General features: G+C 32.4%; 3 protein-coding genes across 3 annotated transcripts; 2 read left to right on the plus strand and 1 right to left on the minus strand.

Moving 5' to 3' along the window:
* Window positions 1-3,628: 3,628 nt before the first annotated feature.
* On the plus strand, window positions 3,629-7,300 carry LOC108810911 (scopoletin 8-hydroxylase). Its single transcript, XM_018582981.2, has 4 exons — window positions 3,629-4,070; window positions 4,431-4,672; window positions 6,516-6,840; window positions 6,949-7,300. Exons 1-4 carry the CDS (start codon window positions 3,810-3,812, stop codon window positions 7,192-7,194), a joined length of 1,074 nt encoding a protein of 357 aa, XP_018438483.1. The 5' UTR covers window positions 3,629-3,809; the 3' UTR covers window positions 7,195-7,300.
* A 6,423-nt stretch (window positions 7,301-13,723) lies between these two features.
* Window positions 13,724-15,351, plus strand: LOC108810345 (transcription factor JUNGBRUNNEN 1-like). The gene is made up of 3 exons (XM_018582463.2): window positions 13,724-13,990; window positions 14,157-14,470; window positions 14,772-15,351. Exons 1-3 carry the CDS (start codon window positions 13,774-13,776, stop codon window positions 15,168-15,170), a joined length of 930 nt encoding a protein of 309 aa, XP_018437965.1. The 5' UTR covers window positions 13,724-13,773; the 3' UTR covers window positions 15,171-15,351.
* Window positions 15,352-21,396: 6,045 nt separating this feature from the next.
* Window positions 21,397-22,846, minus strand: LOC108806135 (probable BOI-related E3 ubiquitin-protein ligase 3). The gene is made up of 3 exons (XM_018578167.2): window positions 22,641-22,846; window positions 22,125-22,542; window positions 21,397-22,033 (listed from the first exon to the last, which is right to left on the minus strand). Exons 1-3 carry the CDS (start codon window positions 22,685-22,687, stop codon window positions 21,515-21,517), a joined length of 984 nt encoding a protein of 327 aa, XP_018433669.1. The 5' UTR covers window positions 22,688-22,846; the 3' UTR covers window positions 21,397-21,514.
* Between the last annotated feature and the right edge of the window lie 1,294 nt (window positions 22,847-24,140).

Below are 24,140 nucleotides of genomic sequence, written 5' to 3' on the forward strand. Positions count from 1 at the left end.
TTTGGAGGAACTGCGCTTTCACATGTTGCGATGCGTTGAAAATAATAAATACAAATGCTTTATTGTCCACTTCGCTAAAAATGTTACAAAGATTCGATGTTGGATTTTCCAAATTTCATAAAGCCTGTATTACCGTTGCAGCAGTGAAGGTCGCTCTCTATGCATGCTGAAAACGAAAGCTACAATCAACAGCTTACCCTTTCAATGGAAGAAAGGGCTAATATGTCTAATTTCAAATCCTGGTCTCAGCTATATTATTTATGTTTTATGCAATTTTAACATTCCAATTATATTTTGGAAAGTGATAGCAAATCAGGACAAATTTATTCCTATATGGCTTTAAAAATAAATTAGATACAAGTCAACCATTTATGTCCTTTTGGTGCATTTCATGACCAAATTTTCTATTTGATACATTTTTGCAGCTAAATAAACTACAAGAGAATGTGCAGCTCTTTTGGTAAGAAGTTGGTCATTTTGTTGCTTGATTATTCTATTATGAGACGAGGAGTTTGATTATGGGAATCATATAACATAGGATTATGCAGCTTATTAAAGTGGTGTTGCATCCAATAAGGAATTTACCAATCTACAATGAGATCAATAGAGCCACGTGTTTTCTAATCATGCAGCAATTGAAAATGTTCCAACAAATAAAATAAGTAGATAAACTGAGCATAGTTCGTGGGATTTTGGAAATAAGATCATGCAACGATGGCCACAAGACAGGGTCCGACAGAATCTTTATAGAAAATTATCAGTTACTAGACTTGATGGGTTGACCTTTCCCACTGAGCTGGAAAAAACTGACCTAATCTCCGTTTATATGATTTAAAAGTCACTTAAATATCCAATCATGACATCGATTAACGAAGTTCAAATCAGAAAGTGGGAAGCTAATCAAATTAAAGACGTCTTTAGGCATCTTATTGCATGCAACTGTGTAACAATAGCGATCTTTGTTACCCAAATGCGAGGTTTCACTTGTTTCCATCACAATTTTCTCTTCTTGACAAGACATCCCTCTCCTATCTCCTTTTTTCCACTAATTTCTTTTACACTTTTAAAAACACCTTGAAACAATTAAAGGTGATACTGCACAATTTAGTTCAACATATATCTAGCTTTAACATTTTTTAAGTACATAGAAACATAGGGTAGAGTGGGCGTTCGGATATCCGTTCAGGTTCGGATCGGAAATTTTGGATTTTCAGGTATTTTAGTACATGGATATAGAATCCGTTCGGGTATTTCTATATTTCGGGCCGTGTTCGAATATTTTTAGTTCATATTCAGTAACTTCGGGTCGGGTTCAGATATTTAGATTTTGAAAGAAAAAATCAAAATTTTCGTTGCTCAATTTTTTGTATTAAAAATATACATTTAACTTAATTGGTTCTTTAATTTTAATAGATTAAATAATTAATAGATATGGTGATAAAATTTAAAACTAAAAAGATAATAATTTGGTTATTGTTTTGAAATTTTGAATACAATTTTTGCTAATGCTTGAAACAAGAAGCTTGACATATATTTCAAGTGAATAACAATCCATAACAATATGTATATATTATCTAATCTTAAACTATGTGTAGTATCAATATACATATTTTGAATAAAATGAGAAAGTAAACTAGAAATATAAGATAAACTACAAATATAAGGTTAAGCATGCATATATTTGGTTATCTTCAGATATCCATCGGGTTTGGAATATTACCCGTCTGGGTTCAATATCCAATCTTTTCTAATTCAATACCCATTCGGGTATTTTACTATTTCGGTTTAGGGGTATAAAATTCGTTCGGATATTTCTATATTTTGGGTCGAATTTGAGTATTTTTGGTTTAGATTCGGTTATTTTGGGTCGGGTTCAGATATTTAGATTTTGAAAGAAAAAAATCAAAATTTTGGTTGTTCAAATTTTTTTGTATTAAAAATATACATTTAACTTAATTGGTTATTTTGAAATTTTGAATACAATTTTTGCTAATGCACGAAATAAGAAGCTTGACATATATTTCAAGTGAATAGCAATCTATAATTATATGTCTATGCTATCTAATCTTAAACTATTTGTAGTATCCATATAAATATTTTGAATAAAATGAGAAAGTAAACTAGAAATGTAAGATAAACTATAACTATAGGGTGAAGTATGAATATATTCGGTTATTTTTAGATATCCATTGGATTCGGATATTACCTGTCCGTGTTCAATATCTAATCTTTTCTAATTCAATACTCGTTCGGATATTTTACTATTTTGGTTCGGGTTTGGATGCTGCTTCGGATATCGGGTATAGTGCTCCGGACTATAGAAACATATTGCAATAAAATTCATAATTTTTTTCTTAAAATATAATTCATCACCATTAATGCATAATTCATTGATACAATTATATAGTATATATACCATTTTTTGTTCACCTGAAATAATCCGTTATATTCTAATTTGTGATTGTTAGCAGCGAGAAAATAATGTGATTAAAATCAACCGATATATTAAATAAAGAGCTCTATAAAAAAAGGAAAAGAAAAGAGTAACTCAAGACAGTGATAATCAAATGTAGCTTTATATTTTTGGCTTTAAAATTGTATTTTTTTTTAACTCAAATAAGCAAGAACGTTTGTGAAACAGAGGAACACAACGGCTCACAACAGAGCCAGACAAGAACAAAGAGAAAAACAGAACCAAATTGAAAGACAGCGAGGCCTGAGACACACGCTTCTTATAAAACCAAAACTCCATCCCAAATAAGCGAGAACCGTCCCTATAGTTCCGTCAGGACCCGATAACTTCACTCACAAGCAAATCATTAAGCCATAAAGGACCTCCCTATGCCACATATGACTGCAACCTCAAATACTTTGTAACACTCCGAGCAATCAGAAATGATCCTTTGTTAGCTTCTCTTGTTACCAGAGCCACCTGCCACTCCTTAAAGGTACTCAGCAGATCTCTTAACGCCTCACCATGCGCCCTATAAGCTGGCCACGCCTTTGGTCTATTTATAACTCCCACCAATTCTGAAGCTTCTATCTCAAAAGTCACTCTCTCCACTTTATGAGAAATCATACTCTCAATAGCCCATATGAAGGCAAGCCGTTTAGCTTCCAGAAGAGAAGACACCCCATTGAAAGCTCTCCTACTGTGAATCAAAGTCTTTCCTTCACAGTCTCTCACTATCCAACCTGCTGTAACTTTCTAAAGCATTAATTATTTGCTCTGAAAAAAGGCTTTCTCCAACCATTTTTTAAATTTCTAGAGATTTTTTTGCTGTATATATTTTTAATGAAAGAAAAGTTCAATTGATTTTGACAATCTAAAGCACTCACAGCCACCCCCGTAACTAGAATTTGAATTTGAGAACATAGGCATCCGCCTTGCTGGGCTTCTAATTTAATTGAAACTGTTGAGGTTCATGGGCTTTTAGTTTTAGGCCCATAATAGATAAGCTACTTGATTGTGAAGATGTTAAGCTGAAGAGAGAGGCGTGGCTCATGGTAGTAGACTAGTAGTTAGTAGTATCAAGCACGATTTTATAAGCATTACTAAAAATTGGCATTATACACGCCTGTGATTAGTCAAATCAACTATCAGTTCTGGGGGAGTACCAAGTGATTATAGCGTGATCCCACACTGTATCTAATATGAACTACATTTAAAGCGTGACCTCAAGTACTGATCGTCTCGTTCAGACCGAAAAAGAAGAAGTAATGCTCTCCATACATTTAGTAAGTATATATACACCGTCTCCTTGTTAGGATCTCTCAACATTCATTTTCGAAAGAAGAATATAGACACAATGGCTGTCAATTACGAGGACCGAGACACATTGTTCAACTTCGTGGTAAAAGAAGGTAATGGCGTGAAGGGTCTGATAGACTCTGGCATGTCTTGTGTTCCACAGCCTTTTGTCCAACCGCTTTCTGAGAGAATAGCGACCCCAAACGGCCAAACGTGTGAAGCTGTCCAGGCAATAGATCTTTCTCAGCTAGACGGTCCGGGCCACAAGGAGGTGGCGAAACAAATCGTCGAAGCTGCTGAGACGCTTGGCTTCTTCCAGGTAACCAATGGTAGACGCATAGTATTTTAGGTTGATGTAAATAGCTTTTCTTTATCTGCAATATAATTAACCAAAACTAAAGAAATAATTCATATGTTGCGTGTGAATATGCAAATTTGACCCGGTTACTACCAGTGCCGGTGATGAAATTTTGAGGCCTTACATAATTTAGTAAGAACTTTAATCTCTTTAACAATTTGAGGGGTTATATATATATATATATATATATATATTAACTTTGGAAATTTTGGGATTGAGAGCTAATGTTTCATTTGGTTATGTTCGGTTCAGCTCTGGTTATTACTTGCATGTTCAGTAAGAGATCAGATTATATTTTGAGGAACAAGTTTCTAATGGCAGGTGGTGAACCACGGTGTTTCAGAGGAGCTGCTTGAATTGCTGAAGACGTCAGCACATGAGTTTTTCGAACAACCTCCTGAGAATAAAGCGGTTTACCTAAAAGAAGTGAGTCCAAGCAAGCTAGTTAAGTACGGGACGAGCTTCGTGCCAGAGAAAGAGAAGGCCATTGAGTGGAAAGATTATGTGAGCATGCTTTACACCAATGACCATGAGGCTCTTCAACACTGGCCTCAACAATGCAGGTATAAATGAAAAGAACTATACGCATTTTAATAAAATAGTGTGATTTCTATTTAATCTATTTAAATATGATTATAAGCAAGTGCATAAATACTCCCGAAAATGCTAACGCCACAACAAAGTTTCTATATCCATTTTCGGGAGTATTTTTTTTTTTTTTTTTTTTTTTTTAGTGTTACAAAAAAAAAAAAAATACTCCCGAAAATGGATATAGAAACTTTGTTGTGGCGTTTTTATGTTCCAATTGTTATAAATACATCAATTTTGTGTTATACAAGTTTGAACTAAAAATAGCAATTAAACGACTTATTCTTGGGTTCACTCTCTAGGGTGAACTTCTAGGTTCACCAACCAATAGGATTGTGTCATTTAAGATTGAGTATCTTTTAAAAAAGGAAACAAAATATTATCGAATTATATTATATTTTTAAGATAAAAATTAAATAAAAATTATACTAATCACAAAAAAAACTTTTTAATCTAAAAAAAATATTTTCAAAAAATATTTTTAACGCTCCCAACAAACATTAAATCTTAGACTTTTGGATAAATCTTAAATTTTAAGATTTATCCAAGAATTTCGGATTTATCCAAGGGTTTAGGGTTTACCCAAGGATTTAGGGTTAGGATTTAGGGTATAGTTTTTTGTTGATTGTGTTATAAATAGTTTTTTAAATCAAAGTTTTATAATTTATCCAAAGGTTTACTAAAGGATTTAGGGTTTAACATTTAGAGATTAGTGTTTTTTTGTGGTATTAATTTATTTTTTGAAAAATACTTATTTTAGTATTATTTTATTTATTTTAGTATTATTTTATTTATTTTTACTTTATTTTTTATTTTTAAAACGTAATATAATTTGACAATATTTTGTTTCCTTTTTTAAATGATGTCAAATTTAAAATAACTAAATCCTATTGGTTGGTGAACCTAGAGGTTCACCCTATGGGGTGAACCCAAGAATAACTCATTAAACTATGACTTTTTCTTAGGTTCACCCCCTAGGGTGAACCTAAAGGTTCACCAACCAATAGCATTGTCTTATTTTAGATTTAGTATCTTTTATAAAAGGAAATAAAATAATTACTAAGTTATATTATGTTTTTAAAATAAAAAGGATAAAAATAAGTAAAAATAAATAGTAGTTGTAAAAAAAATAAAATATTTTTAACACTGTCAACAAAATACAAAACTCTAACCCCTAAATTTTAAACATTAAACTCTAAACCTTCAGATGAACTACAAGTTATAAGTCCAAGAATTTATGATTTATCCAAGGGTTTAGAATTTACACAAGGGTTTAGGGATTTAGGGTTTAGGGTTTAGGGTTTAGGGTTTAGTATTAATGGTTTAGTGTTTTAACATTTAGTGTCTAGTGTTTATAATTTAGAAATTAAAATTTATCCAACGGTTTAGGGTTTATCCAAGGGTTTAGGGTTTAGGATTTAGGGTTTATGGTTTAGAGTTTAGTGTTTTAAGATTTAGTGTCTGTTTATAATTTAGAGATTAAAATTTATCCAAGGGTTTAGGATTTACCCAAAGGTTTAGGGTTTATGATTTAGGGTTTAGGGTTTAGTATTTTTTTTACTGTTTAAAAGTTATTAAATTTATTTTTTAAAATTCGTTTTTTATCAATTACTATTTTTTCTATATTTAAAAAACATAATATAACTTGCATTTACTTTATTTCCTTTTATAAAAGATATTAAATCTAAAATAACACAATACTATTGGTTGGTGAACCTAAAGGTTCACCCTAGGGGGTGAATCCAAGAATAACTCTTAAACTATATTCTGAGAGATATTAATCAATTCAATCATTGCCAATGTGTATATGTGTGACAGAGAGGTGGCACTTGATTTCCTAAAATCATCCATGACAATGGTGAAAAGAGTAGTTGAAGTTTTGATGGAGGATGTAGGAGTGACACTAGAGGAAGAGAGAATGAACTGTTTGATGGGGACAAAGATGGTCAACATGAACTACTACCCAACATGTCCCAGCCCCGAGCTCACTATAGGCGTCGGTCGTCACTCCGACATGGGAATGCTGACAGTTTTATTACAAGATGGCATTGGTGGTCTCTACGTTAGACTAGACAACGGTGACTGGGCCGAGATCCCTCCTCTTAATGGAGCCTTAGTCATCAATGTTGGCGATACCTTGCAGGTTTCACATTGTTAAAACACCTTTAAACTATATTTATTTATATATAAGATTAGATTCGTATCTACTTAGAATACTCTAGTATGGCACTATATAAAATTTTATCAACAGATTCTAAGCAATGGGAAGTACAAAAGTGCGGAGCATAGGGTTCGAACCACAAACATTGGATCTAGAGTCTCTGTGCCTATTTTCACAGCACCTAATCCCTCCGAGAAGATTGGTCCGTTGCCGGAAGTGGTGGAACGTGACGGGGTTGCTCGTTACAAAGAGGTGTTATTTCAAGACTACATGAACAACTTCTTCGGCCAACCACACGATGGCAAGAAATCTCTCGACTTTGCTCGTGCCGATTGATACTATTATCACTTTTATCAGTTTCTATGTGTCAAATTAACCACAATTCGCGACGCTTGTTTCCTTTTTATGTTTATTCAATCCCAATAATGGGAAAAGTCTTCTTTCTGTGCACTCCATAAAACGTACGTGACGTGATGCAACTTTATGAAATTTACACGCATATGAGGCTGAATGGTTTGAGTTTTCTAAACCCATAGATATTTCAAAGTGCTCGAGTCTGAGGGAACTAATGATTTTCAGTGTAATGATTTTCCTTTTGCCAATTTCTGCAACGGTTTCCAATTTATAGATCGAGACTTTTCTTATCGTTTATCTCCTAATAAATTGAATTTATTGTTTTTTTGAACAAAAATTGAATTTATTGTTTCCATTTATTATCTCGTTTTCATGGCATACTAAATTTTCAGTTTAGAGTCTTTAGTCGTATCCATCGTGTTCAGGTCGTACATTTTTTCGTTGACTATAAAAGAAGGAAACGACAATTAGATCGAAAACTACCATACCGTTTTAAAATGCGACAATTTTGAAGAAAGTCGATATGACATAAGCGTGAGAATTCTAAACATTTCTAGTTGTGACGTGTTGGTGAAACGTGTGTGTTTAATTAACGTACTTCAAATATTGTGACGTTGGACATTTTCAGATTTTCAAAGCTCGTGCCATTGCTTCCTTCTATAAAGTATCTTTTGACATTTTCCTTCGTTTTTTTTTTGCTAAAATATCTTAAAGAGTATGATCTTTTTTTTTTCACTTAAGCTCAATTAAAACTCGTTTAAAATGGATTCAAATAAACCTATGATTAAAAAATTGTTTAAATAAACTAAACCTACTTTAAAATATTAGCTTTCTTACACGCATATCTTACACTAATGTTATATATACAGATCAGCCCTGGACCGCTAACAGGTCTCTAATTTTTTTTTGTGAATTTTTTTATATAAACATAAGTCTTCAAAAAAAAAAAAAAATTAGACCCCCGAATCTATAAAAAAATTTAGTTGAAATTAAATTTTCAGGGCAGGCCCTAGTTATGTATGTTCATAACGTTTTTATGCACGAGCAACATCTACTGTATTTGTATCATATTAGCTTATCACAAATTATATAATTATTCTGCTACAAGAATTTTGAAAATTTTACTCTTTACACGAAACAATATAGGACTTGAAAGTTGTTGAGATTGGTGATGTCTTGTGCTGCTGCAGAGCGGAGAGCGTGTTTGATTGCCAGGGCTTCAGCGACGAGAGCTGAATTGACATGAGGCCTAGAGTCCGCTTCGTTACAAAGGGTAACGGAGGAGCTTGTCTTGATCGTCCATCCAAAACCACTGCAGCGAGAATTCGCATTGTCCGATTAATACGATATTGTTCATTTTGGGTCTATAGGCAAAACCCGTATGGATTTGGTTTTGGGCTCCTTCCCAAAAGATCTCGTACTAATCAGAGTTGAACATTTTTTTATATACTAGACATTATTTGTCTAAACTTCTAATGTGAAATTTTGTTTGCATTTACAATAAACTTCTTCTCAAACCAAGTACCACATGAACTATTGGTTTCCAATCTCCAGTGAAACCTGACACACTTCTTGTACCGCTGTAATCACCAACGTGACTATTCACCTAACCTTTGTTACACCATTAGGATTAATCCATCTAACCTTTACTGCTTGTCCACTTTGGACTTGTAGACAAAGTCTGCATGGATTTAGTTTTGGGCTCCTTCCCAAAATGTTTCATACTAATCAAAATTAGACAAATTTTTATATACTAGATATTATTTGTATAAACTTTAAATGTGGTATTTTGTTCGCATTCACGACAAAAGTATAATGTAATTTTGTCTTTTCAAAGTCAATCCACGATCGGATTAAATCAACGAGCCACTATGATATATACCAGTTACCTCGTGTCTTCCTCCAAATAAAGAATTTTCTCTATACTAGATTTGATCATCACATTCTTACATCATCGATTCGTCGCACTCGCATATATTTATTTCCCTTGTTTTTTGTCTCCCATGTTTGGCGTTCCATCGCACGTATTCTTCTTGTAGTTACAAATTTTTTAATGCTTCTTAAATTGTGGAGCATATATGAGAATGAGCCAAGCCAATATGTAGGTGTTCTGGTTTACTTTACAACGATAATATTATTTTCGTTATAAACATCTTTTAAAGATAGATCAGTTGCCCAATAATAACTGACAAATTTAATACGGTTTATAGTAGATGGAGAAGATGTCCAATATGAACAACTTGGGGTCAACCATTGATGACTCAGGGTGAATTATTCTTGACTTGACCAGCCGCAACGAATTGACTCTACAAATTTAAACAAACAAATAAATAGGAAAATTATAGTTCATTCCAATTTTGAATGGTGTTCTAGTATCTTTCTTTTATCAAAGTTTCTCTAGTATCTTTATGTAACAATTATCATACTAAGATACTGGCTGCTGTTTTTATGGTTCCCTACTTCTCCTTTACATCAAACTTACTTTAGTACATAAGTTTAACTCTTTATACACCCCAATAAAAGTAAAGGTCAGGAAACATGGTTTTTCTATATCGATAATTTCAAATGTGATGTAAAGCTATTTTGGTTTTCATTTCACTTTAAAAAAAACAGCAACAGTTGTTGTAAATAGGGCTGAACATTTATCCGCTAAATTTGATTTGATTCGTTATTCGTTTGATTATTTCGATTTAATCCGGAAAAAAATCGGATATCCATAAGCTTTCGAAGCAAAACAAATACGAAATATCAATATCCGTTAAAATCGAAACAAATCACGAATATTAAAATTTTGAAAAGCATATATCCGATCTGATCCGGTAATATATAAATACATGTATATCTTTATTATATTTAAAGTTTTAAATGTATAAAATTATATAATTATTATTCTAATATATAATTTGACAGATTCTATTCATATTATTACTTATATAAAAATATTACATAAAAGGAAAATAAAATATGACAATTATAATTTTTTTTTTAAGTTTTGTGTTATTATAATTGTTGACTAAGTTTATTTTTTTTTACAAAATATGTAGATTCACTACTTCTTTTAATCTTTATCTTATATATCATGCAAAAGAATATTTTACAAAATAAATTTGTATCGAATTTTTAAGATTATTTGTATTAGTCAAAACAAATGAGATATCCGTAAGTATTCGTAAATATCCGTAAATATCTATTTATTTTCGGACATCTGTTTTTCTGAATATCTTTAATTTTCAGAAACAACGCAAATCAAAAAAATAAACATCCATAACATAGGAAGTAAATCACAAATACCTTCAAAAATCTGAATATCCGATCCAAATTCAAACCTAGTTGTAAACAATCTTTTTGGTTGAATGAATTTAATATTCTTTCAAAAAAAAGTAACTAAAGGTAAAAGCATTTCTTAAGATGTTGGACAGTTTTGGACAAAAGAGTCAGAACCAATATTATCTTGAATAGCTTTTTCTCTAATGAGTTTTGTCAATGAGCAGAGTATTAACGGGAAACTCTTCAGTGCGTTGGAAATTTATGTTTTAGAAAATAATAATTATGGGAGCATTATTTACAACAGGAGAAATAGCATTACAGTGTTATCCCACCACTTTTTAAGTATTTACTTGACAATATTTCCACAGCTTTGATTAAGCATACTTCTCCAATCGAAAGATTTTAGTAGCCTCGCGGTTTGCTAATAGTTAACTTACATCTATCAGTTATCACCACCAACGCATGTGACAAGAAAAAACAAATCATCTAACCTATCATCGAATGTTATCATTTATTATTTTGGTTAAAACTTATTGTTTTTACATCAGAACTTTTTGATTTTTTTTTAGCTTTTATTTTGTTTTACTGTTTGTTTGTTTGTTTATAGTTAAGACTTTGTTAAGTGTTAATCAAAAAGACTTTGTTTAGTGGTTATTTTAGAATAGTTAACTGTTGAGATACACGTGAAAAATCAAAACATGAAAAAAATAGGATATAGCAAACTTTGAAAATAGTATTTTTTATTAAAGAATAAATTTGACCAATTCAAACACAATATAGTTGTTATTTGTTCAAATGTGGATTCCAAGAATTTTGTTTTATCATAGTGGGAAAATAGCCAACAAGGTTTTTTTTGGAGGAAACTTAATCATTCTTTTTTTTAACACTAAACTTAATCATTCTAATTTGTAATATTAAAAGCAAAAAAAAAATCCATAGAAATGCTCTAAATATTGAAATATAAATAATAATTGACTATTTTGTTAAATTAGGCCAAATAGTTACTTTTCGTGTTAAGAAGAGATTTAACAATTGGTTCATGTGTAAAATTAAGTTGAACTACAATCAGGAAAGGTGGGAAGCACTTGACGCAAGCAATGGCGACTTGATTCGAGCTAGAAAATAGAAGTTTATTTTATCTCTGGTTTTTTTTTTTTTGAATGAGTATAAAATTTTATTCAATCAAAACTTTGTACATCAAGTGCTAACTGTTTGTAAAGAAACTGTACAATTAAGAACTATATCAAAATTTTCCTCTAAGTGTTTAGAGCTCTTGTTCCAAACCAGGTGGTAATCCTTCTTCCCAGTGTTTTTTACCCAGACCCTTTACCGATAGAAGTTTGAGGCGAACTGTTTTATCTCTGGTTTTTTCTAAAACATTCAAACTACTCTAGATTACAGTTGCATATTAGTTTGTACAAAGGTCTTTTTGATTCAACTAAATTTCTTTAAAAAAAAATAAGTTGAACTACAATAACCAGTTAAATCTTTTGGAGAAGTGAGAATGGAGCTGAGTGGTAATATTCGGTCTTCATTAGGTGGCTTGGTCATTGTCAATTTCGTAGAAATTACAGAATAGAAAATTATAAGAACTAAATCCTCATGTTTATCTTTTTCTTTTGTTCATCTGTCCAAGTTAAAAGTTTCGGATCAAAAAGCATACAAATCTTTACCTTTACGAGCACGAAGTAGAAATTATGCCTTAAAGTCATGATGATAGATAGATAATTTCTTCTTGGCCGAGAATTTAATATGCAAACAATAATGATGAGCCTAGAAGGAATATAATGTTTGAAACAGTTGAATCCCGTCAGATAATGTTGGAAGAGAGAACACAAAACAATTAAATCAGTGTGATCAAAAGTCAGTCCTCTCCTTGGCATTAGTTGGCCTCTCCAGTGAAAGAAGGGTGAAAGCGTCATATTAGTCACTGAGGCGAAAAGACTAATTCTAAAATCTCATGCCCAAAAGACTTTTACTGGGTCCGATCTATCTTATTAAAACAGGAACATTGCAACTTTTTCTAGGTGGATTTTTAAAGGTGGACCTCATATATTTAAATTAAATGTCTCATTCTTTATATATAATACGTACCATAATCTAATTTTGCATTGATGTATTTCCTTAAATACAATTCTTTTTTTTGTCCATATTCCATATATGATTTATACATTTATTACATGTCGATTTAAATAAGATATATACTAAGAATACTAAAAAATATTAATCGTTATATAATTACCCTATACAATTCATTTTAAATTGATCAGTATATTTTCATTGGCCATATTAATTTTATTAGTACGAATAACATTAGGTAGATAAGTCATAGACACATACATAAAGATATGACTATTCTTATAACTACGTTGGGCATAATCTACTTTCTAAAACAAATAACACATAGCTTCATATATTGTATAGAATATAGTAATATTGTATAGTATTATACTTATACAATAATACTAAAAACAAACCAAACTGAAATATAATATATATCGAAAATGCTTTGAACCATTACACACAAAATATATTAGACCTCAGAGATAAAATTCACTTTGAAATTACGTAATAATTATTTTAAAAAATTAAATTTCGTAATGTACAAAAAAACATAAGTTTTATATAAAATTTTGTGTTACAATAAAAAGACACAACTCGTGCTTGCAAAATGTTATTTTTACATACGAAAGACAGTTTTGATATTGTTCTTTAAACACAAAATTGAATTATACAAATTCGATACTACATAAAACTAAACAATATAGAATACATTTTAAAAATAAAACCCGTGCGGGTGTGCATATATTTATATAATATATAAATATATTATGTTACACATATTTTCATATAAATAATACCCCAATGTAAGTTTGTATGATAAATGTTGAAAATACAAAATATATAGCACTATATATTTTAAATAATACAGAAAAAAATCTACTTTACGTTATCATAAAATTTAAAAATCAAATTTAGTAATTAAACACATTGCTTACTTAAACACATTAGTACACATTGTTATTTATCAAAATTTTATATTAATACACATTGACGATCATGTATAACATTTAGTAAAAACAAAGATAAAAAAAAAATGACTCCCGCTCGATCGAGCGGGTCATGATCTAGTAATTGATTAAAGAGGGATTAATAAGTCAACAGGCAGGACTTGACCATGTCGATCTTTTTCATATAAATGCACACACACGACACATGTTCTCTTTATACAATCTCAAGAAGATTCTAATGTAAGAGTCCTAAAGCCAAACAATAAAACAGTAAACTAAAGGCATGGAGGAGGCGATGGGATCATGGGACACAAGAAGGGAAGAACAAGAAGAAGAAGGCAAACAAGTTTTAAAACTTCCAGGGTTCAGGTTTCATCCGACAGATGAAGAGCTTGTAGGCTTTTATCTCTCTAAGAAGGTACTCCTCAAGAAATCAAGCAAGATCGATGAGATCATCAGCCAAATTGATATCTATAAATTCGATCCATGGGATCTTCCTCGTAAGTTTTCTCACTCACTCTTGCATGTATATACCAAGTATATTTTTAGAGTTTATTCTCATTACAAAAAAAAAAAAAAGGAAAACCTTCATGCATTTTTTGTAATAAAATTTAACACATAAAATTGTAGTTATAAGCTGCTGATTAGATGTTTGTTTATTTGAAGGCTCGAGGAATACGGAGAAGGAGAGCTACTTCTTCTGCAGGAGAGGAAGGAAGTACAGAAACAGCATAAGACCGAACCGAGTGACTGGTTCCGGTTTTTGGAAAGCCACAGGAATCGATAAGCCTGTCTATTCCGATGGTTCCAGCAAAGCCGTGATCGGTCTAAAGAAGACACTCGTTTATTATCTTGGAAGCGCCGGGAAAGGAAGCAAGACAGATTGGATGATGCACGAGTTTCGCCTCCCAACAGCCAATGACACCATCCCTGGTGGCTCCACTCTCCTTAACCCTACTCCTTCCTCCTTGCTACATGCTGTAAGTTTGTAACCTACTCAATCATGAGTTCATAATCAAAGATATTATGGTTGGCTACACGTTTTGTTATACAAATCTTTATTCGGTGTGGAATGTCTTCCCTTTATTAAAAAGAATAATGCTCATGATTTCATGGCTGGTCCTGGGATAGCCGGATGAAACATTTGTCTTTAGCCCTCAAATTTTAAATGCTTAATATATAGAAATTATTCGGCGCCCAAACTATCTAAAACATATATATGTACAAGTCACATAAATCTCAGGGTGGGTTCTAATTGATTCATATGATATACGATTGCAGGAAGTGTGGACGTTGTGCCGGATATTCAAGAGAAATGTGTCTAGTAGAAAATACACTCCGGACTGGAGAGAGTTAGCAGGTGGGAAACGCATGAAGCCGCAACAATCTAAGTATCAAGAAGCTTATATCAGTTTCGGTGACAATGAGAGTAGTAGTAGTACCAATAATATCAACGTTATCGAACGCAAAGAGAGTTATGAGAGGAACGTTTTCCAGCTTCACCAAACGCATCATGATCAAAACCAGATACTTCCCATGGACACCACTAGTACTACTACTCAAGTCGATAATACAGTTCCACATTTCTCAAACGACAACATTGACAATATAACCTACGAGAACTGGGACGAGCTACGATCGGTTGTGGAATTTGCTTTCGGCCCTTCTTCTCTTAGTTAGGTGTCTTGAAATTAACCTGATAAGTTGATTACTAGTATAGTACTTGGATCTTTTGTTGGATGTTGCAAGGGACGATACACTGATCAGTGATCATCAGTTTTCTGTTATATACATATTAAATGTATCGTATTGTGTATATGAACTTACATGATTATATATACCCATATTGATCCTTATAATAATATTCTCCGTTTCTCCTATATAATCTGACCTACATTTTCCTATTCTATTCTTGGTATCAATAAATCTTTTGAAGACAAAAAAAACAATAAATATTTTGAAGACAAACTATAAACGATCCATAATTGATCTTACTCTGAATGACTCTATCTCCCTTATATAAAGTTACTTTTTAATCTAGAGTTATCTAGCTCGGTTCAGTTTTGGCCTTTTGGGTTTATATTCTCCGTTTCAAAACTTAATTTGATGAGATTCTTTCGATAATGATATCCTTTTTGGGTTTTTCTCTTGGGCTGTTTGAGTAAGATTTTGCAGGTAGACCATAAGTTTCTATCTCAGCTTACGATGTACAGTATTCATGCATGCTCGATGCACTTTATTTAGTGGGCTTGAAACGAGCCATATGGATGTTTAATTATTGTTTATATTAGACTTATTGTTAGTATTTTGATTTCCCATATTCTAAACAGCCCAAGTAAACTTTCTTCTCAATGTTCAAAAAAGAAAAAAAAAATTCTTCTTTTTTTTATCTTACAAACAAAAAGACTTGGAACATGTCATCGCCTCCACTTATTGGAAGGTACAGAGATATGTGAAACTTTGGATTTTAAAAAATCTATCCGTCATGTTATTAAAATTGCAAGTTTATCACATTGCCTTCTAAGTTCGAAGCACTAGTTTTCCACTCACCTGTAAAATGTTAATATAATAATGATGATACACACTATTGATTGGATCCTACAGATGAAATAAGTGTGTCACAATCATCCAACTTAGGCATCTTGATTTTGTAGGGACTCAATCTTTATGGTCCGTTTTTGTGGTGGATGGGGTCCATATTTGCTTTCTTGATTCAATTAAGCAATCGTGTTTTGTTGTTGTCATGGCCTGCTGGACACTAAGGACACCATTCATCCATCACTTCACACCATTCATCTTCCTTACTTGCGCCACTATTAATCACCATCATCATTATCATATAATATATAAACTAAACTCTTATTGGAATCTTAATCGCATAAATCATCATAATCAATGATCTTCGTGATTTTGTTTTAATAAACAATAAAAGAATATTCCATGTGTATAGGATATGTATGATATCATGTTATCTTTTAATTTAGTGTGGACTCACCTTCGACCTCAAGTCTGTCTTTTTACTATTTTCTCCCTTTGGCAAAGTAGCCGACGCACATCTTGTTTTTTCCATCACTTTTTCTTTAGCTTTACTCTAATTATCTATCTTGTGAATTTATTCTTCGTCATACCATCATTGCATTGCTTTACTCTTGTTTCGAAATTCACATGCTTGCGAAAAGGAACATAATAATTGTTTGAATTCTAAGCTCCATTTTCTGTAGATCGACATTGAAATTTCATATTCTGTGTGAGTTGTGATACTTTCCACTTGCCCCCACTAGAGAACTATGCATGATATTAATGGTTAGATTTTTTTTTGAGTGGTTGGTTCCTAATGTGGACAACAACCAAACTATTTTTTCACCTTTATTCATCCACACGAAAGTACAGTCTTTGCCCGTAAATGTTCATGCCTTGTTCCTATCAAACATATCAGTGTCATGTCTTAACCATATAATGGTTTTTGTCTTGGATAGAAACATAAACTTCTAGTTATATATTTCATCTAACCCCATGGTGTTTTGATTTTTTGTACTATTAGAGAGATGATGATATTGCAATACTGGTAGAGCAAGTGGGCAGGCAATACTGGTATAGGCTACTCCTTTTTACTTTAAATCCTTGATATCCTCTCACACCTCTTTTATAACTTCATCTTCTTTTTTTATTTGATCAAAAAAAAAAAAAAAAAAACTTCATCTTTTTGTTGTCCAATCAAAAGCACAGTTAGATCTGTCACTACAATGTATATAATTGATATTGTTTGATAGATCCAAGACCTGACGAAGATAACACATTAAGACATTATAATATAATGTGGCTTTAACAATTTGATACGATTTATATATTCTATACTTGTCAATAAACTCCCACATTACAAAGTAGGGAACAATATAAAGTTTAGAAACAAGGACTATGTGCCCCTTTTTATCTCTCTCATCACTTTTCCTATTTCTGTGTTTTACTAAATCTTTAGTTTTGTGTCACATTTAAAATCTTACTAAAGTTATTCTTATAAAATTTGATTACTTTTAGTTCACTAGCTCTTGGGCTTATGTGAAATAAGGTTTGGTTTGATAACACCCCTCTGGTTAGGATTTGATTGATACTTATAAAAAGCACAATCACATATACATGATAAATGCAACAATTTCAAGTGAAATAAACAGTCAACATCTTTAATAACAACCAACTAATTTATGAACTGCGTCACAGAGTATGGACGACTTAGATAGAAGCCGAAAGTTGGGTTCCATTTTAGTATGAAAAGTAGAATATTTGCCAAAGATTTGTAAGAAAGAAGAAAAGATAAAGAAAGGAGGCCATCGAAATCATCGTTGGTCCATGGTTGACATGGTACACCATTTATGAATATGAGGTCTCATCCAAAGTTTTTGTCTAAAAGCATATTTGATTTCTGTAATATAAGTATATACTCCCTCTGTTTTTAAATAATAGATGTTTTGAGATTTTCACACTTTTTAATAAAACATATTAAAACTTACTTATTAGTGCATAGTTTTTTGTTATTTTATATTTCCTATATTTCTAAACCAATAAGATTTTAAGAAATGCAATTAATGTTTTTGAGATTCACAATTATTCATAATTAGTTGACAAAAATTACATTGAAAATATGAAAAATATATCTTTTTGAAACAAAAAAATTTTCTAGAACATACATTTTTTAAAAACAGAGGGAGTATTGTATAACTAAGAAAGTAGGGACGTTGATTGTTCGAGGTTAGGCTACAGAACAAATGAAAGCCGACCCACAAATCAATAAATTTCGAAATGATGATGACATTAATTTGTTTTTCTAATGCCGTCTTTGCCGTGGAAATTTCTTCTTCTTTTTCATAGATAATATTCAAAACCAAGTAGTGGAATACATTACTACTGCTTATAATATAAAAAGGTGAATCATATTCCTTCATCTAACTACTGAGTACATTGAAAGTTAAAGATGACCTATGTCATTTCCATTAAGAAAAAGACCTAGTAGAATGAGAAATTCCAAAATATGAAAAAACTTTATGTTGAGACCCCACTCGGAAATCTAACTAATTTTCTTTAATACTATTCATGTCTACTATATTATTTGGAGTGTGTAATGTGTCACCAGAATTATTGTATTCTATTGACTTTTGTGAAAGTTCATTTGAGAAGGAAAAGAAAAGAAGAGAAAAAATTAATCCATTATCCAATGGTACTGTATCAGATGGTAAAGGTGACGACACACATAACACACAACCTAGAAGTTAAGCCTCTTCCATGCCGATGTAAAAGAAAATGTAAAAGTCGGTTCCAAACACATCCAATAACTATTAAAAAGAATCAATAACTTCGTGACTGTATAATACTTTTGCACGAAATTTTAAGCATGTCAAGTGGATGCATACTTTTTTTTAACTGTATTATACACACAAATTATATATTAACTGATTGACAAAATACAAATATTTTGTTTGATATCTAAATGGAAGTCCAGGAAAGTTCCAAGTGTGGAATCAGATTCACGTGTTGGAGAAGGGGAAATAAAGAGAAACGGTCCCGAGCGTGGGCTCAGAGCGGCCCAAATTTAAATTTTAATTAATAAAATCAAATAATAGGAAAATAAAGCGTGGGCCCGGCGGTGGGATGTTGATGTGTTTGTGTAATGTTTTTAATGTTTCAAAAAGTTTTTAAATGCGGAGTTTTGTCTTTTTTTTTTCCTTGTGGACTCCACTTTTAAGATTTGTTACCTAAATAAAATAACTTATTTTTTCTACCGACAGTGTCCTTTCAGTTACCGATTCGCAAGCTTTATGTTATACACAGTACCGTACTAGTATTACATAATCTATTAGCATTAAATATATTTGTTCCTCATGGTTGGTTGCGTAGTGCGTATGTGTCGCAATACATAGCCCTTATGGCCACTATCGGAATTTTTTTATGTGATCTTTGGTTAATTGGTTGTTTTACAAGAAAGATAAATAAACTTTTTTTGAACAAAAAAAGGATAAATAAACTAACTACTCGTTGTTTGTCAAAAAAAAACTAACTACCCGTTCTACTTCGTTTAGAATTTTAAAAATAAGAAACAAAAAATATTGAGGAGTAATTGTTTGACGTGACTTGATGATCAAAATCGCAAACGTCTGTATCGTGTTAATAGCAGACAAGTTAATAATGTCACAAAAATACAAAAACAGCGTGAAGAGACGGCAATAATAACGTGAATGTTGATGATTCAGCCCGGGACCATTCCACAAACAAGTTTCAGAGTCGTGCTAGAATTATATGTACTATATATACGACGTAATCAATGAAAGTGCTATTCTAGAGGTGAATTTTATACGATCTATTTCTATTGACATAAATGTTTCAGTATTTGTTTGTCGTTTTTCTGTATAAGAAAACTCTGCATTCAAAAATTGAAAATAACAAGAAAATATTTAAAAAGTGGCGTGGAAAGAGAACGTGAACCAACTACATTTCACATGCTTCAAATAACTAAAAAGAGTACGTGGTTCCTCGAAGCCTCGCTCTAGTTTTACATCTGAACACTTGCGTGCGTATGAATTATGAACCATAAAAAAACTCATCAACGTTAAAATCTAACATTATATTAGTCTCAGTCAAACTCCCTTCGAATTCAAAATCGATATGTAATAGTTCACTTAATGATGCCGTGGTAGATTGCATGATAGCATGTAAACACAGCATTGAATTATTGACTACAACACATTATTGACATTTCAATAGTATATGACAAACAAATAGGGTATTTAAATACGAAGAGGACGTGGTGATTATGTTGGGTGTAATGGAGGCAGTCAAATACTTAAATATATACAGTTTTTTATTATTCAAATGCGTTTATTTGATATGAAAGGGACAACACAAGCTTGTTATTCACGCACATCGATTCTTAAATTCTTTTTTCTTCTTTCCATAAGCTAATCTATCAGTTCATGTGCCCTTTTTAGTACGCTAAATTACGTTATAATCCAAAACTCTTTAATTTTAAACTTATCTTAAAAGTTTTCACCCCGTGTTGTTAAAAAGAAAATTTCATCCCCGTACGAATATATACCTCTAAAAGATTGATATATACGACTTTTTTTCCTTTTCACGAGTATTCCGAATATTTTTGGTCCAAAAATAAAATATGCTTTTGTCACATACATGATAGAGATGGAATATTTACTAAACTAAGAATAAAACTACTAATTAAAATCATTAGATAATCGATATTTTGGTGGAACTCTCTCTTTACCTTTTATGATTTTACAATTCCCGTTTATTTATTTTCTGCCCTCCAGAAATACTATATTAATGAGAAATAGTATTAATATAAACAGGATAAGTTGGAAACTACTCAACATTGGACCCACTCTTTGTCACAGCGACATTTGCGCGCGTCTTCCACGTCAGTTTAATGCGATATCGTAACGGCTAGTCAAACTTTGTTTATTTTCTAACATACGCTTAAAATATACTACTGTCTAACTTGCACTTGACCCATTCCTTCCGTCTTCTTTTTATCATCAGTTCTCTCGAGTATTGAGGAAAAGTTGAAATAGCTTTTAATTTTAATTTTTGCTTTTTAGTTCACTGGTCTGTCACGCATAACCCACGATTTCGACCACTTACTTTACTTTTCTGCATCGAATAATAATAAAATTTCTAGAAAAAACACAAAGTCTTGTAACGTTTCAACAAAAGTATATGCTAGTGAAAACCCATCTCGCGAAAAGTGACGTTGATATATGGAGAAAGACTAGTAGTTGAACCACGAAACTTGCCACTTTTTTTGGTGCAATATGACATTGGAAAGTGGGTATAAACCTAACCCCACGATTTTCAGCAACAGGATGACCCTCGTGAACCCCCCTTCTACATTAAAGATACTGACACATATGTCAAAGATTCGTGTTCCATCATCAACACTATTGGTACAGTTTTAGAAACCAGGATTTTTGATACTGTTTTCAACTATTTACTATTTTAGGACATTTACAATTTACCGAGTATTGTTAGGAAAGATTAACATGGAGACTAGCGTTCTTTGGAGATTTACAGATTGGACATGTGTTAATCGAAGAACCACACACACTGCATAAGCACATGTGTCTGCATGGTAACAGTAACACACTCGCTTCTCCTTTCCCACAGCTTCTACACATCGTACTTGAAACCGTGCGCATCATCGTAGTACTGTCACCCTTGTCGTTGCTTCCGCAACAAGACTGCGCGTCATCAGCAGTCGTAGGCTCCTCCCACCGGTTACGTTCCACAGCGGCGAGGACTTGTTGGAGATTGGACCTTAGGGAGTTTACAGTGGCTTCGTTAGACTGTGCCATGTCACGCCATAACTGATTCTCTACACTAAGAGACTTAACCTTCTCTTCAAGAAAGAGGTTTAGTTTGCCTATGTGATTTATCTCTTCGTCTTTGGCTCTAAGTGTCTTCATCAACCCTTGTTCAATCGCTTCCATTATCTTCCTACCTTGCTGTTTTCTCTTCTCTTCAATCCCCATTCTCATTATCTCTACCTGATAAAAAAATATTGTCAAACATCATCAGTCGATATGAACCAGCAAAAAAAAAATTATGTTAATAAAAATGTTTAATAACAACACTTACATGATTAGAGATCAAGCGATCGATATCTAAGTTGTGATGTTGGATGTTAGAAGACAAGTCTTGTCCTAGGAACATGAGAGGATCAGTGCAACGTTTCTGGCTTGGCATAGGGTTTTCAACAACCGATTCTTCTCTGGGGCGTTTTCTCAAAGACGACACAGGAGGAAGATAATTAACGTTGTTGCCATTATTATTGTCACTGTTGAATGTAACTGAGCTATCAACGGAATGGATCGTTGGCTTCATGGACTGATGAACCAAACCGTCAACAGGTGAGATGTTGTAAATGGGATTAAACGTAGAAGTTTGACATTCCATGGTAGGGTTAAATGGCATCGCAGTCGCTGGAAGAGTGTTGTATCGGATCTGGTTGTTGTTATAGAATAAACTGTTTGCTTCAACGGGTTGCATCATTTCTCTGTAAAAGAAAATAAGCCGTGTATAACGTTAGGTTTGGTTGAAAAAGGAAACAGAGAAAAGAACAAAGAGAAGAGAACGAGAAGAACACATATATACCTGTTAGAAGAAAATAAAGGGTTAAGATGGTGTGCTTCAACTGCCATCGAAACTGGTTCAAACCTCTATAAAATGGGCGATTCAGAAGGGAGCCTTTAGAAACGTGAAAGATGGTGGTGGAACAAGTAATGGGAGGTTGTGAAGGGTTTTAATAATATGGTTTCGCAGAGAGGGGAAAACTAAAAAACAAATATCTAAGCAGAAACCAACACCACCCTTGTCTGCTAATTTATAGAGAACAGAGAGGAAGATGTGATGTGTTTTTTTATTTATTTATGTATTTTCTAATTGTGGTTTTGTTGTTTTCTAGATAGTATTGTTTATTATTAAAGGTGAAAAGAAAACATTAAGCATGAGGATTCTTCGGTTATCCGGCTGACCAGTGACCCATTAAAGAAGTTTCTTAATTAGAAAAAAAAAAGCTTTGACAACGACCTCTGTAAATTCTGTATCTACCACTTTTACGTCCTCCTATTTTTATTTAATTTTTACTGAAAAACTGGTTGTTTTCTTTGATTTTTTTTACTTTGAACTTGTTGTTTCTTTCTTGTTTCGCCTAACTCTTGTCGTTTTTTATTTTTTTGAAACTAATCGTTTTTAATTCTTCATCTTTAATATTTACTGGTCAAAACTGACAACAAGTAAAATCTATATTGGTAACAGAAGTGTTTGGTGTAAGAAACCGTGGAAGATTCATTGTATGTTAGTGTATGTATTCGTACGTAAATGCCAATGTGTGTATAATGTATAAACGCCAAAATTGTGGTACATCAAAAGAGGTGGCTCATGTGACAAGAGTTGTGCGTCTTGTGACCATCTTAAATTATTCGTATCGTTTTCAAACAAACGATCATTGTGTGTTTAAACAGATCTCGATTTTATTTTTGAAACATCCAAGTATCATTTATCCCAAAACAAAAACAAATCATGCCAATAATTTGATGTTTGAGATTGGGAAATTACTCATTCTATATTAATAAATTTACAGAATAACTGCTATGCATGCATGAATTTGAAACGCCAATGCTCTGAACAAAAAAAGAATATTTAAAACGGAAGATGCCAACAAAAAAACTTGAAGAGTGCCTTATCCGTTGGGACAGACTTTGACAAGTCCGTTAGATTCCAACGGGGCGAATCCGTAAATGAGGCAGAGTACTAGATACAACAGACGGTCACTTACACTGCCACGTGTCAAAACATATGTGAAATTGTGGGACCCGTGGTCCACGTGTGATAGAGTTGCCGGGATATTAGGGTCGCATGGGCACGTGTGAGGTGCCAGCTTGGCATTATTCTCAGTTATATTGTAATTTTAGCTTAAAGAGAAAAATCGATAAACAAAAAGAAAATTAAAAGCAGCCGTTGAGAAAGGTACGGTGTACCCACCGCTGCTTCTTTACGTCTTTTTCTAATTTTGTTTTATTTCCTTTAATTTATTTAATTATATGTTTTGTCTGTTACTTTGCCACGTCTGTTTAGATAGAATAATGTCACGTG

The sequence above is a fragment of the Raphanus sativus genome, chromosome 6, assembly GCF_000801105.2.
Source record: "Raphanus sativus cultivar WK10039 chromosome 6, ASM80110v3, whole genome shotgun sequence".
Taxonomy (NCBI): domain Eukaryota; kingdom Viridiplantae; phylum Streptophyta; class Magnoliopsida; order Brassicales; family Brassicaceae; genus Raphanus; species Raphanus sativus.